The sequence below is a fragment of the Gavialis gangeticus genome, unplaced genomic scaffold, assembly GCF_001723915.1.
Source record: "Gavialis gangeticus isolate Ggan-Ray unplaced genomic scaffold, GavGan_comp1, whole genome shotgun sequence".
NCBI classification, from domain to species: Eukaryota; Metazoa; Chordata; order Crocodylia; family Gavialidae; genus Gavialis; species Gavialis gangeticus.
The window spans coordinates 38,209,717-38,223,263 of record NW_017728994.1 but is presented as its reverse complement, the minus strand read 5'-3'; the positions used below and the strand labels follow the sequence as shown (position 1 = coordinate 38,223,263).

At 36.6% G+C, this 13,547-nt stretch overlaps 1 protein-coding gene across 2 annotated transcripts in view; it reads right to left on the bottom strand.

Annotated features, from left to right (window-relative positions):
- Positions 1-250: 250 nt before the first annotated feature.
- PCGF5 (polycomb group ring finger 5) overlaps positions 251-13,547 on the bottom strand; it is a 46,479-nt gene continuing 33,182 nt past the window's right edge. The window contains exons 5-9 of one of the 2 annotated variants that reach the window (XM_019502595.1): positions 11,975-12,123; positions 10,005-10,103; positions 9,187-9,276; positions 4,367-4,426; positions 251-933 (exon numbers count right to left, since the gene is read on the bottom strand). In XM_019502595.1, coding sequence (XP_019358140.1) covers positions 886-933; positions 4,367-4,426; positions 9,187-9,276; positions 10,005-10,103; positions 11,975-12,123 — 446 coding nt within the window. In that variant the 3' untranslated portion in view covers positions 251-885. The remainder of the gene's footprint in view (positions 934-4,366; positions 4,427-9,186; positions 9,277-10,004; positions 10,104-11,974; positions 12,124-13,547) is intronic. The other variant, XM_019502597.1, reaches the window with a different exon arrangement.

Here is a 13,547-nt window from a genome sequence, read left to right as displayed (position 1 = left end):
CCTGAATATGAATGCCACTGACAAAAATATATACATTTTGATATGTGGTGTGACCTTATAGAGAAAATGCTACTTTTCCATTTAGTATTTAAATAATTTTTGACCTCACTTTTACAAACACTTTATTAGAAGAACCATAATCTGGCCAGCTTCCATTATCCTAAAATACCTGCATCTCAAATTGTCAATTTTAGACAAATTGTAAAAATGTGCATTCAAAGGTTATGAAGTTTTTAAGTGATACTGGCAAACTATTTATGCTTTTTAATTACTGTGTTCTGCTCTTGTGCCTAGGGTACACATCATTCATAGCAAAAGGACTGCTGCACACTCATGAGTGAGCTATACCTGGACCTATCAGAAGCTTACCAAGAGAAAGGCAGTGGCACAATAACCACTTTTCTAAATATATTTTCTATACAAAATATTTCAAGATATAATCCTTATTTTTCTGTACAGTACTCTATCATTTATACAACAATATTCAGTAAAATAGTAATTGTGTGAAAATTGCAACACGACATGGAATGAGCACTTGGCCATTTTGCTAGTGTAATCAACATGAAGACCAGAAACTTTTTCTAACACGCAGGCAAAATATTCCGTAGTTTCTGAATCTTGACTGCACACTTCGTGATTTTGGCTATGACTTGCAGCACACTTGTAAGATACCACAAATATCTTATGCACATTTCAGTAGCAGAATGGCACTTGGCTTGCTCTAATAGAAACAACAACTGACAATTTTAAGAAAGACAAGGTTCTTATTTGCATGCTGAAAATCTGGTTGTGTCCCCCTAATCCAGGCACATCCATTCATTGTGCAATCTGTCGATGGGTAAACAATAGTGCAGAATTCATCTCAGTATGGTCTGGACCTTTGGTCTAGCCGAAGTCAATTCTGGGTCGATACTGCAGTACCATAGGATAAGACTAAAAATAAAACACAAAGAACACAACAACAAAAACAGACAAGTATAACATGAAGACATAACTCGCATAAAATACAAACAAGATGCAGTTAAATCATACTTTAAGAATAGTTAAAGGCCCTTCTCCAGGACTGTGCATATTATAGTTACCATCAGGTTAACACTGTTCTATACATTTCAATAACATTTAACCTCAAGCCAGTTTTCTAAATGTATAGTGAAAAGCTTTGTATACCAGTTAATTTTGTTAGGCACAAACAATATGCATGCTATATTACTCCTACAAATTATATGCCATATTTTATATATTTTATTGATATATATATATATGCTGGATATTCATAGAAAAAAATCCTCCTCTTATTTCTGTGCAGTGAGTTTGAAGCAAAACAAATACAACATATCTTTATACCTTCACTTATAAAAATACATTATTCTAAGATGTAGCTGGCCCAATTTATAGAACTACAGACCTTCTACCTGCAGTCAGCTCTAGCTAATGGGAGCAGGGAGCACTCATCTCATTTGAAAGTCAGTTCAATCACTTGATTTCATGAAAAAGGCTAAAATTTCCTGACGAGAACCCTTTCAACTTCATTCAGGCAGTTAATTTTGCATAGTAAAATGCAACCGCTACTATTTGGATACATAAATTGGACTGTATTGCAATGGAGAATAGGAAGCATGAGAGAATGGAAGCTCCAGATACTTGCTGCTGGAAATTCTATTTTACATAATGAATAATTTTTAACCTACATTTTCCAGGATGAAAACTTAGATCAGTTTTCATTTAAGTCATATTTTTTCCACTCAACTTCATTGTGTATTCTCTTTAAATGCAAAAATAGGAACAGGCTATTTTGTCAGCAATAGAATGGAGTTAACAGTAGCATGGAATAGCCTCAAGCTTTGCTGGCAGAAGTAACCACAGCTGAGGTACACATTTAAAACAAATGTGCATTTGGAATTATTAAGAGGCTGTATGATGCTATCATTAACTATTAAAACACTACTTTTGTTTTCCTCATTCTTTAAATACCCAAAGCCCTAGGGTGCCTGCTCTGCTATCTTCATGTGCCCCTTTCCAGCTTGCTGGGGCACAGGGTGCCTCAGTGTGGGGGCTTGCCTATCTAGCTGAAAGGCAGCCCCCACAGTCAGCCAGACAGGCAGCCCTCACACTGAGGCACCCTGTGCCCCAGCAAGCTGGGAAGCGGCACATGAAGACAGGAGAGCAGGCACCCTAGGACTGCCTCCTCCCCTGTCTCTGCATTTGTCCTGGCACACCAGTTTGGCAAGCTTTGTGCTGCTTTTTTTTTTTTAAAGGGAGTTTATTTTTTTACTACCAGGAAATCCTGGTAGAAAATTTTCCCCCGCGCTGCAAATTAGCAGCACCACGTGTGGTTTAACATGCAACACATGCGATTTGTGGTGCCGCAAAGAGGTTTTGGCACCATAAACTGTGCGTACCTGCACATCTGGATTCGGCTTAAGTTTCAGCAATATAACCATCTCCAGGTCTCGTGTGCAGTTCTTGTTAGTGTTCAGTGCATTCAAAGGAAAATGCACTGTTTGTAGAGAACAGTATTGATTTGAAACATGAGTCTTAAACCATAGATGAGGTGGCTTCTTTGCTACCATATAGCAGTGGTATCCTGCATAGATACATTTAATTTATTGAGTTTTGTTTGAATATGCATTTATTACATATAAATGAGAACACAGTATTTTTGTCCAAATGCCAAAACTACTTTGAATATTTCTGATCTAGGTATCCGATTTCTCAAAGCTTCATTGTACAAGCCCCACAATAGAAGTGATTTTTCTATTCTTTTCTTTTTTTTGTCTTTTTGGCCTCTGAAGTACACCTGTGACCTGCACTGAGACATCCCATACCCCAGACAGACCCCCAGCAGCACGTGGAGCAGCTGGACAATGTGTCCCACTGCAAAGTGCACAAGCAGGGGTGCTGCATCACAAAAGTAGTGGTACAAATTTGTACAGACTGTCAAAAAGCCCCAGGTGGAATAATTTCAATCTTTGCAGGTTAGTCTAAGCTGCATAAATTGAATCAATAAGTAAGTGAACAGACATTCACTTTTGATTCTGGAAATGCAGCAATATGCCTGCAGTGACCTAAGGCACAAGCCAGAGGGCACTACAGAATGTGTCCCTGCTCAGCTAGAGAAGACAGGTTGGGCCAATGCTAGCTTACCGACCCTGTGAGAAGGGGGTTGCAGGGCAGGTGCAAAGCATTTTGGGATGGTGGGGGACTTGAATCTGGAGGGGATTTGGGACAGAAGTTAATTCAATAAACCGATTTAACTTAAAACAGTTAAGTCTAATACTACATCCATCCAGGTTTATCTTATTTTTCAAAATGGTTTCAGCCATTTTGAAAGCAGTTCATGGCTACTGAACTTTTGTTGTGTTACAGACTTGAACTGGTTTCTGATCAGTTATACTTGTTTATGTGTAATGTGTGTCCCTAGTCATGTCACTCTACTGAATTCAGTACAATTACAAAGAGAAAGTGTAGCAAAATTTCACCTTCTATTGTAACGTAAAAAAATGAGTCCACATCCGAGTAATTTTCAAGAGATACTGGCCAGGGGAAACTGCTGGACTGAAGTTCAGATCCAAATGTGCAGCTTGAAAAGGTCCTTAAAACAGGCCAAATGAGAACACATAAATCTGACCACTGTGTTTAGGCTCCAGATTCTGGACTCTGGGCATGCTATATAATATGGAGACACAATGTTAGACCATCTCTAATTTATAATATAGAAAATGGAACATACTATTTAAGATTTAGTTTTAAGGTCTGAAAGAAATTATAAGAATTGCTATCTTGGAAATGACTAACTCTCCATCCAATATAGCATCTTTTGCTTGCCTATACTTGGTTTTGAATCTTTTAGGAGTACTAATTTAATGCACTGTAATTGGTGCTACTGTGCATTAGTGAAGATGAACACTTCGTCTAATTCACATTAAGTGCCACAACAAAGTCTACTGTGCATTATCAAACTTTGTGTGCGATGCACTAATGCACAGCAAAATTAGTCTAATGCGCATTTAGCATCTCATGTAGATGCACCCATTATGTCCCTAACTAAGCAGTTTATAGGAGAGGGATAAGGCAAGAGTGGGAGAATTCTACTTCTCTGCTGATCAGCTTTGCATGATGATAAATAGCCTATTTAAAAAAATTATAAACCTAGTAATTCCCAAGCGGATTTTATTCATTCAATAAAGTTGCAATAAGTGAATAACCAGAATACTTAGACCTGTGTGTGTCCAAGTTTTGCTCAGGGGAGCTTTGTAATGTGAAAATAAAAAAAAAAAAAAAACCCCTCTGCAACAATATGCGTAAAAGCAGAGGTGTTGACCAAACCTTAGTGACTGTAATATGTTCAGTCGTGAGTGCCTCTTACCTGATAAAAAGTGCCATCCTGTGAGCAGACTTGCGAAGATGAGCAGTTCTGACACCGAAACTGCGAAGGAGATGATTTTCTGATCAGATAAGAGGCATCCACAACTGGACACATACATTTAATCAATCACTTAAATGTTTTTGTTTTAAGTAAGAGATTTAAAATTAATGTATTCTTTTTAAAGCAGGAAAGCATTTTCTACTGGAATAAATGGCTGTTTTTTCTTAGATTACATTTACCTCTTATAAGGCTCTCAAGTGTTCAATCAAAGACCCAGACTGAACAGTATCAAAGACAGAGATGATGCATTTACATGATCTTTATCTAAAGGAATGGGTCATTAGCTAACAACCACTACAGATACTGCAATACAGCTGGGCCTAAAAATCAGATGTGACCAGGGGCAGGGCAAAGCAACCACAGACATTTCTGAAACATTTCATCCAGACTGAAACAGCACCCTAAGACATTGAAACCACAGTAACAGAGATAGTAGTATAAACTGTATCATTTCTATTGGTGTTACTTTGTAGTCTTTGATTAATGAAGAGTAATTGATAATTATTTACTGTTCTGATTATAAAAAAAAAAAACTTTGTGTATAAAGTTGATCCTACATTTTCAAGTTCACAAGTTGGAAAATAAATAGCTTCTTCGCCAAATATATGTCGATCACTATTACGTCCTTGAACTGCTATAAGCCTTATTAAAAAAAAAAATCAAACAGGAGATGAAATAACCAAGGAAAGAACCAAAAAGGCTAGAAGCAAAATTACTAAAACAAAAAACCAAAACATCTGTTCTACAGATAATGTTGTGTAAGGCTCACTCAGTCTTCAGCCTAAAATTCCATGTTTATATGCATCAAGACAAATGTTTTTTTTAGTTAAATGGAAACTGTTTCCAGGTTTAAATGAAGACAGTTCCTTAGGAAAAGGCTAGATTCAGTTTGCAATTCTGGATTCAAACTTCATATGAGGTGCAGAGGTGAAACCTTGAATCAAACCAGCTCTGGTTTTAGGAGTGAAAAATAAAAATCTTCCTAATGTTTCAAAGGAAAGGAGAAAGTGGGTAGTTATATTTATAAAACAGCTGTGTGCAGGAGTCAGCTCAGATTTGACCTTTCCTAAAAGTGTAAGTTAAGTAAATTTGGCTAACTTGCACCTGGAAGAACAAAACATTGTTTTTTAGCTACCTTGTAACTATTTTAAAATTTAAGCTTAGATAATTTCTAGACTAAACTAAAAATTTTCACAATCACTAGTCTATTCCAAATAAATGCAACAGTGCACTGTAAAAAGAACTCATACATCTTAAACATATCCAATCGTACATGGTTTCCTTCCAGGTTACTGCGAGTTGTTTCCTGGTTCTATGGCTCTAGTTGTGATCTTTCCCAGAGCTGGGGACACACTTTCCAGCTCTCTGCTCCCTGCATTGTAACCAAAGGTCTGGAAGCCTCAAGTTGCCACAGGGCCCTTAGGGCTTACAAGTTCCTGCCCTACCTGACCCCCACTCCAGTGGAGCAAACTAGGGAGACCCCTAGGAACTGCAAAACAATGGTGATCTGGGTAACCCAGACAAGGTGGTACTTCCTTACATGAGTTGCGTCTGTCAGCAGCATTCCCTCTTAAGCTGTGTGGTGCGCAGCTGTGCAGGCGCGCTCATGCTGTGCTGCCAGGTGTGCCTGTGTGGCCACACAGCTTAGAGGGAATGCTGCCTGTTAGCTAGCTGCCATAATGATAGAACAGATGACCCTGTGCAACACTCTTAAAGGCCAGTGAGGTTATCTGTTCTGCTGCCCCAAAAAAGAGTACCAATGCAGTGATCTGCTCTTGTATGGTAATGGCTCCATACCAACATACCATATTGTTTAACTGTGATTTTTATGGGAGATTTGTTGAGGGGAAAAGGTCAATTTACAACTGGAAAAATACAGTATCTAATATAGTGATTCTCAACCTTTTTATACTCCAGGCACTCCTTGAAAATGACAGCTCCCAGCTTTCACTTGTTTCTTGACTACAGAAAAATGATAGAGCAATTCTTGTTGCAAAGAATTCAAAGACCACAAAAAGTCTAAATGCTTTTGACACTATGAATTCATATTTGAAATCTGTTCAGCTTATAAATCATGTGTAGGTGCTTGCACTCTTAATGTTGTGCAGCACACTGTCACCCCTGAAAAAACCTTGCACCCTGGTTGAGAATCACTGGTTTAAAACAACAAATAAATGTATTGGACAGATAGTCTGGCATGCCCATCAGTATCCTTCAGAATTTCACTGACATTTTTCAATGAGAGAGAGGGGTAATTTGACTGTAGTCCACTTCATTCGGTTGAGTTTGGTGCCATCCATGAGCAGAGAGATAGTTAGCTGTGTTAGTCTGATGTCAGACAGAAGCCAGGGTAGAGATGCACCTTACAGGCTAACTAAGATGTATAGAAAGCATACATATACAGAAATCTAATGCATTTAAAAAGATTTTTTCTTTGAGTTTCTTTAAGTGAGTGCAAATATGATGGATTTGATGAGAATGGTATTCACTGTTGCTTCCAAAGCAATGCAACTGTCAAGTGACAACGTGTAGACAGGAGCAGGAGTATCAAACACAATGAATGCACTCCAATGTTACTGATGTTGCCTCATTTTTCCTCAATGTTTCTTAAGAGCATAGCCAATACTAATACAAACTCAGAAGGCTAGCCAAGCATGTATCAACTAGATCCAAAAGGCAACATAGTAAAATACTACTTTTCCCACTAGTGGTGCAATACTGTATACTATGAAAACATTTTTAACCTTTAATCCCCGTCTATATTTTATATTTGCATAAAAACAAAGAGACACTTTTGAAAGCCCTCTTTCAGTTTTACCTTAAAATAAGAATTTGAAAATTGTACTATCAGCACTATGCTTAAGCGCTGTCTTCTCTTCCCGTGCCAGGATGCTTTTTACCTTTACTTGAAAACCAAACAAACAATCCAGAGGCCCTAGAATTTACTACAGATGTGCAAGTTAAACTATGGGTGTGTCTACATGAGATGTGTTAATGTGCATTAGCCTCATTTAATGTGTATTACAGGCATGGGTCTACACCTGTGTGCCCTTAATATGCATTACAATGCCAAAATTAGGCTGATAGTTAAAGCTCCTTAACGCATGTGTAGACCCAACCTGACACTAAAGTTAGTGCCGGGTCTGCCCAGCTGCTAGGGGCACGTGGCAGGGCTTCAGGGACTTTAGTGCCAAGTCCTTGCACGTGTAGACACTTGCAAAAAAGTTTGCTTAATGCGCTTTAAATGCAGTCACGTTTAGATGCATGTGTTGATACACTATGACTAGTATTTAACCTTTGTTGCACCCACACGAAGTTTCCATTTTATACCCAAAGGCAACTACTTTGCACATACAAAGCCATATAGGTATATGGCATTCATAAACAAATGAATATATACAAGAAAAAAAATGGACAGTTAATGATGGGCAGAGTTAATGGTAAAGATAAAGCCTAAGGGCTGTTAACTCAAACTGAACATTGTAGCCCGTCAGCTATTCTAAATGTATATATTCAGGGGGAAAAGAATCTGAGCTGTCTTAGCTGGAGACAATTTTTTATATATTAGTTCTATGAGATTCTTAATACAGAATTAAAACAAGTAATGGTGAAAACAATATAAAATGATTTGCCTCAGCTAACTGCCCCAAAATATTGATTGACAAACAGATAGGTAGATACACAGATTTTGAATGCAAAACTGTTAGGCACAAATTCCTACATTATCATTAGTTGAGATCCTAGTATTTTAAACTGAAAGAAAAAAATCCAAGAATAAAATGAATACTTCTATTTTTAGATCAGAATTGAACTTACTCAAACTTTGTATTCCTGCTAAGTTCTATTTCCCCAGCTAGGCAGTACTAGGATTTAAATCACTGGGCATGAAGCCTTGATTTAATCTTTTTTTTTTTTTTTTAAAAACAGAAAAAGTGCATTGTTGTTGTTTGAGATCCTCTATTTTAGTTAACTTCTTGAAACTCTGCACTTTTAGAGAGAGGTAAGGACTTAACTCTGTACACAAACTTGCAGAGAGACAATAGGGCTAACAGGTAGTGTCTGTTACCTCTCATCTCCATATACTGCTGTTAACAGGGATGTTATCTCTGGAGACACAAATCCACAGTTTGAGAACTGAAATTAAGTGTCACAGAGATGCTTAATGAGATCTTCTACACTGAGCATCAAATCCCATTGGTAAGAGTGGTTTTCTGTAATCTTTACTAATCTATAAAGAAGCCTCTGGGAACCCCATAAGATTGGGCTCCTAATATACTCCTGTTGTGACCTATTTATAATACTTTTCTAAAAAGGTTTTATGAATACATTGTCTGAAATAGTATATAATTAGAAGTCATAATCCCTATTCCATGATGATATATTTGAGTTTTAACATACCTTAAATTAAAATTATCTTTATATATAGGGTGTTTTTTTTTAAAAAGCATCTTCACAAAAAAAAAAATCAAAATACAATTAAATACAAAATCTGATTAAAAAATATGTTTTAAAAAAATTGTTGATTTTTATCCAACTTGGGCAGCATCCCTAGTTTAGAGCTTCATTAATTACATTAAGAAGCCAAAGAGGAGTTATCTAGATAGCACATGAGATTAATTTTTAAATACAAATTTTGTAAGGGTCTTCAGATAACTTTTGGACCAAGCCAAGACGACACATATATACCCTGTATGTTCATCCATCTATACACAGGTATACATAAATAATAATTAATGATGCAAAATTCAAAATGTATTTACATTTTCGCCTCTGAGTCTCCATCTTGTCATATAGATGAATTCCATAGTATGATCCTTTCCCATGATTTCTCCATTGCATAGTACATCCAGCTTAAACATAATAAAACAAAGCACTCAATCCAACAGGTAAAGAATGTTAACATTCAAGTGAAATTGTAAGTGAAAATCTCTGAACCAATTAGGTTCATAAAAATACATTCATCAGAAACTGTTAATGTATGTACCATACACTGACTGGTGACCCCAGAAATGGTGAGATGAAAAACATGGAAGGAATCATGACTTGTTCACGGAAAATGTAATGGGGAGGAGGGTCACATAAATACCTAAGATAGATTAATTAGTCTGTAGTTTGGGCTGTTTTTTATAGTACACAAGGAAAATAGCGGATCACCCAGGCAACTACAGAATTGGTACATGTTAGCCAATATCCCTTTCTTCCTAGAAGCTACTGTTGTAATACTTGACAAGTGAGTGTTATTATTAATCATGTATAAAGATGAACAAAAAAGCATACACCTGTATGTCAAAATAACTTGAAAAGATACCTAATTATATGTCCATCGCTCTAAAGTTGAGCAACAAAAATCATAAAAACCATACAGCACCTTGGCTAAGCATCCTTCAGTGAGTATGGCTAAACAGCAAGATTTGGAGCACCATGAATAGGTGCTCAAACTTATCTTGTACCTAACGACTGTGACAAAAAAATCCTAATTTAGCTGAAATTTAAATTTAAGGCAGATTTAATTTTAATAGTGAACTAATACCTTCCAGGTAATTAAAACAAAAATCAAGCTTGGTTCACTTAAACTTACCTCATAAGAACTTGGAAGTTTTAATTTTAAACTGAGAAACTTTTTGATAGTTCCCACAGTCACTCGTGTAGAACAACGGATGAACTTCTTCATTAAACCCTGAAAGAATAAAATTAGAAAAGGGATGTTGGATATTTTGAAGCTATTCACCTTCATCTTTGGTTAGGTAGCATATAAGCAACTTTTGGTACAAAAGCATCTATTAGTATGAGTATGAGCTGCTTTACTGGTGTCCAATTTTAGTGTGTTGCGTTTAACTTATAAACCAGTACAAGAACTAAGATGCATTCTGGCTAACCTTCTTTTAGGGAAATCCCTAAAAATAATGCTTTTCAAGCCAGAGCAAAGCAGCAAAAAGTACAGATCTGTCTGGGCTGGAGATTCATTTTTTGGATACACACTGCAGAGTGAGACACGCATATCTTGCCCTGCTAGTTTAATACAAAAGCTTTTCTGCTACATGAGAGTTTCAAACAAGAAGTGTTATGGGCAAGTATCTACTGACCTACAAAGAAAAGATTCTGTAGTACATGCATAGGGAAGTGTTCTGCTCTTACGCAATTATTTTATAGTCTTTTTTTACCTGTATTTTGATATCATATTTGCTCAGATACAGAAAACCCCTTTCCATCCAAAATCAGCCCCCTAAGGTAAAGCCTCAAATACCTCATGTGCCCAAACTAACCAAAGGCCCTCTATAAAAGCAATTTTAAAAATAAAAGACCATATACATACAGTACAAAGCACTACGTTGTATAGTCACATGCCAAATTCTCTCACGTACAACATGCGCAAAATCAACATCCCAGAATTGGGGTGTATTATGTGGGGTAGCTGATTTTCTGCCCAGGATAGAAGCTCCCTGCTTTGATTCCTAATTACAATGCAGCAGCTGTTGCATTACAATTCAGGCAGCTGAGGACGTCAGTTGACTTAATGGTTGATTGTTCTTCACCCCACAGATATTAACTAGATCATCTCTCTTTCTTAATGATCTTGATGTTCCCATAATCAAGCTAAACTTCCTTTGGACAATTTTTCTATCTGCTAACTGCTCCTGGTCTCTCTCTTCCTATTTCACTGTATTTGAGACCTTAGCTCTTTCTCAAAGCATAGATCTACCCACGGAGACCAGGCTTTAAGTGCAGCTAGGGTTTCTGCTTTACTTAAACAGGAAAGATAGGGCAAGTCAGCTGAAAATTATGAAGCCATATCTCTGGAAAAATCTTTTTTGTATTCATTCTGCCTTTTAAAAACAAGGTGCATATTATATTCAAGAGCATTTCCAGGTAAGAAAATATGGTGATTTAACAGTAAAATCCTAAAGAACTTACCCCCCGGTTGGATACTCTTAGCCTCAGTCTCCCTTTTCTATTTTTCTACAAATAGAAAAATTCACTTACCCCAGGTTACAGAAAACCAGTGTCAGAACCAGGTCAGGTCTGTTCAAACCACCCAGAAGGCACTGCCATAGTTAGACTGCCTTCAGCACCCAAGCTAGCTGGCTTATGGATAACTCTGGTAACTCTGCTGTATACCAGTGTACCTTCAGTTTGTGGGTTAAAATTACTAAATACTTTTTTGTAAGAGTATTAGGAAAATATTTAAGTCAGTTTCTGCTGAGGAAAAATCATAAGAGAATGGGGTATATTAAAATATGCTTTTCACATTGGTTCATTATTGCAATTCTCAATTAATTTGAAACATACTACTATAAGGGCTTACAGAGATGATTAAGCCATAAGTGAGTAAGTTTACGGGCAAGCAACTGGAAATATTCCAAGAAACTCTGAAATGCCTCAACTCACAAAAGGATTCAGTAGTTTGGGAAGTGCAGATGGATGCAGGTTATAAATTCTGCAAAACTCTCCCCTGTAGACATTTACCTTAGATTGTTATGAGACCCCTTGGGCCCCTAATGATAAGACACAGCCAAAAACAATAAACAGCACAAATTCTTTGCAACTCACTTTCACTACGTTATCCCCTGACTGTCCATTGTTACGTAAACAATCCAGGCAAATAGCAATCTGTGGGTCACTCCTATGATAGTCTTTATCTTCCTGATTTTCATCACCATCTTCATCTACTTTGGGCTTATCAGATTTTGGATTTTCATCTGCAACATAAAAATCAGATTATTTATGTATAATATAATTAACAGTCAAATGCAGCATCTGGGACTGAATTCATACACCCCCCCTGAAACTTGAGGCTTACTACTGAAATCATAATTTATTATGCATAAGAAGGATATTCATTTTATAGGGAATGGTTAGGTTAGGGGCTAGTCGTCATTATGGATGATATTTTTATTTGTTTCTTTCCAATAATTAAAAAACCCCAAACAAATCTCTGAATGTATCAGGACTATGTGACTGCACAGCTGCCTTAGGCTTTGTCTTCACTGCCAAAAAAAAGTTCTCTCGTTGCAGGTTTTTTCTTTTAAAACCATCAGTACACTTTAATAAAAGCCTTGTGGATGCTTGAGAAAATTACCATGAGGAAAACTACACAAGGTTGATGCTATACTTCTGTCATTGGTGAACCTCAATTAGGTAAAAATTGTAAGTGCCTTTCATCATAGAGAAGGACAGCTAATACAAGTGGTAACCTATTTTAAGTCTTCTGCTTCTTGCAGTTAAGACATACCATGTATAACCATTTGCTCTTATTGTTACCTTTGCCTTCTGTCACCCCTTCCTTTCATTCATTTATTATACTCTATATTGCATCTTAATTTACATTGAAAAAACTCTTCAGAAAAGGGACCATCTCCTACCATGTAGGTATAAAATGTCAAGTATAGTAGAGCCCCAGTGCTATTTTTGGGGGGTTACTATACTGCATATAATAAAAATCATACAGGAGAGAAAAATTGAGTGTTTTCAACTGGTTTACCTTTTGATAGATCTGGAAGACAGCATACAAGAATTCTAACAAGTATACCTAAGTACTACTTGCTGACTCCCTCTGCTGTGATTCTGTGGATACTAGCAAAATCTGATCACTACAGGCACAATGCACGAAAAAAAGATATTTAGGTAGCTAAGGTGCAGAGCAGTTACCAAAATATGAATAAAAAAGTAGCCAAAAGCACAGTTCTGACTCATAGTAATGCAATAACTGGTGTATGAGATGGCCAAATAACTGAAGTAGATTACTTTTTGACTCATCTGGTACGGTTTTCTTCCACAAACAACTTACACAATTCTGTTCTACTTTAATAAAACCAGCTAACTAAAACTTCAAGCTAACTAAAACTCCAATTACATATGATACTCTACAGCAAACTATTATAATTTTGTCCATATTGTCTTTCAGGCCAGCATTAAAACTATTAGTAGGGGGAAAAAACAAAACTTGCCACTTGTAATGTTTGCCAAATGCAAATAAGAAAAACTAGTGAAAATTAAAACGTTAATTTCAAACTGGAAAGAACATATTACAAACAATGGAGAAGAAAACAAATAATATAAAACAAATACTTGATAAGCCTTCTTTAAAATAAACAATTGTTACTTTGGCTTGGTAAAGCTGTTT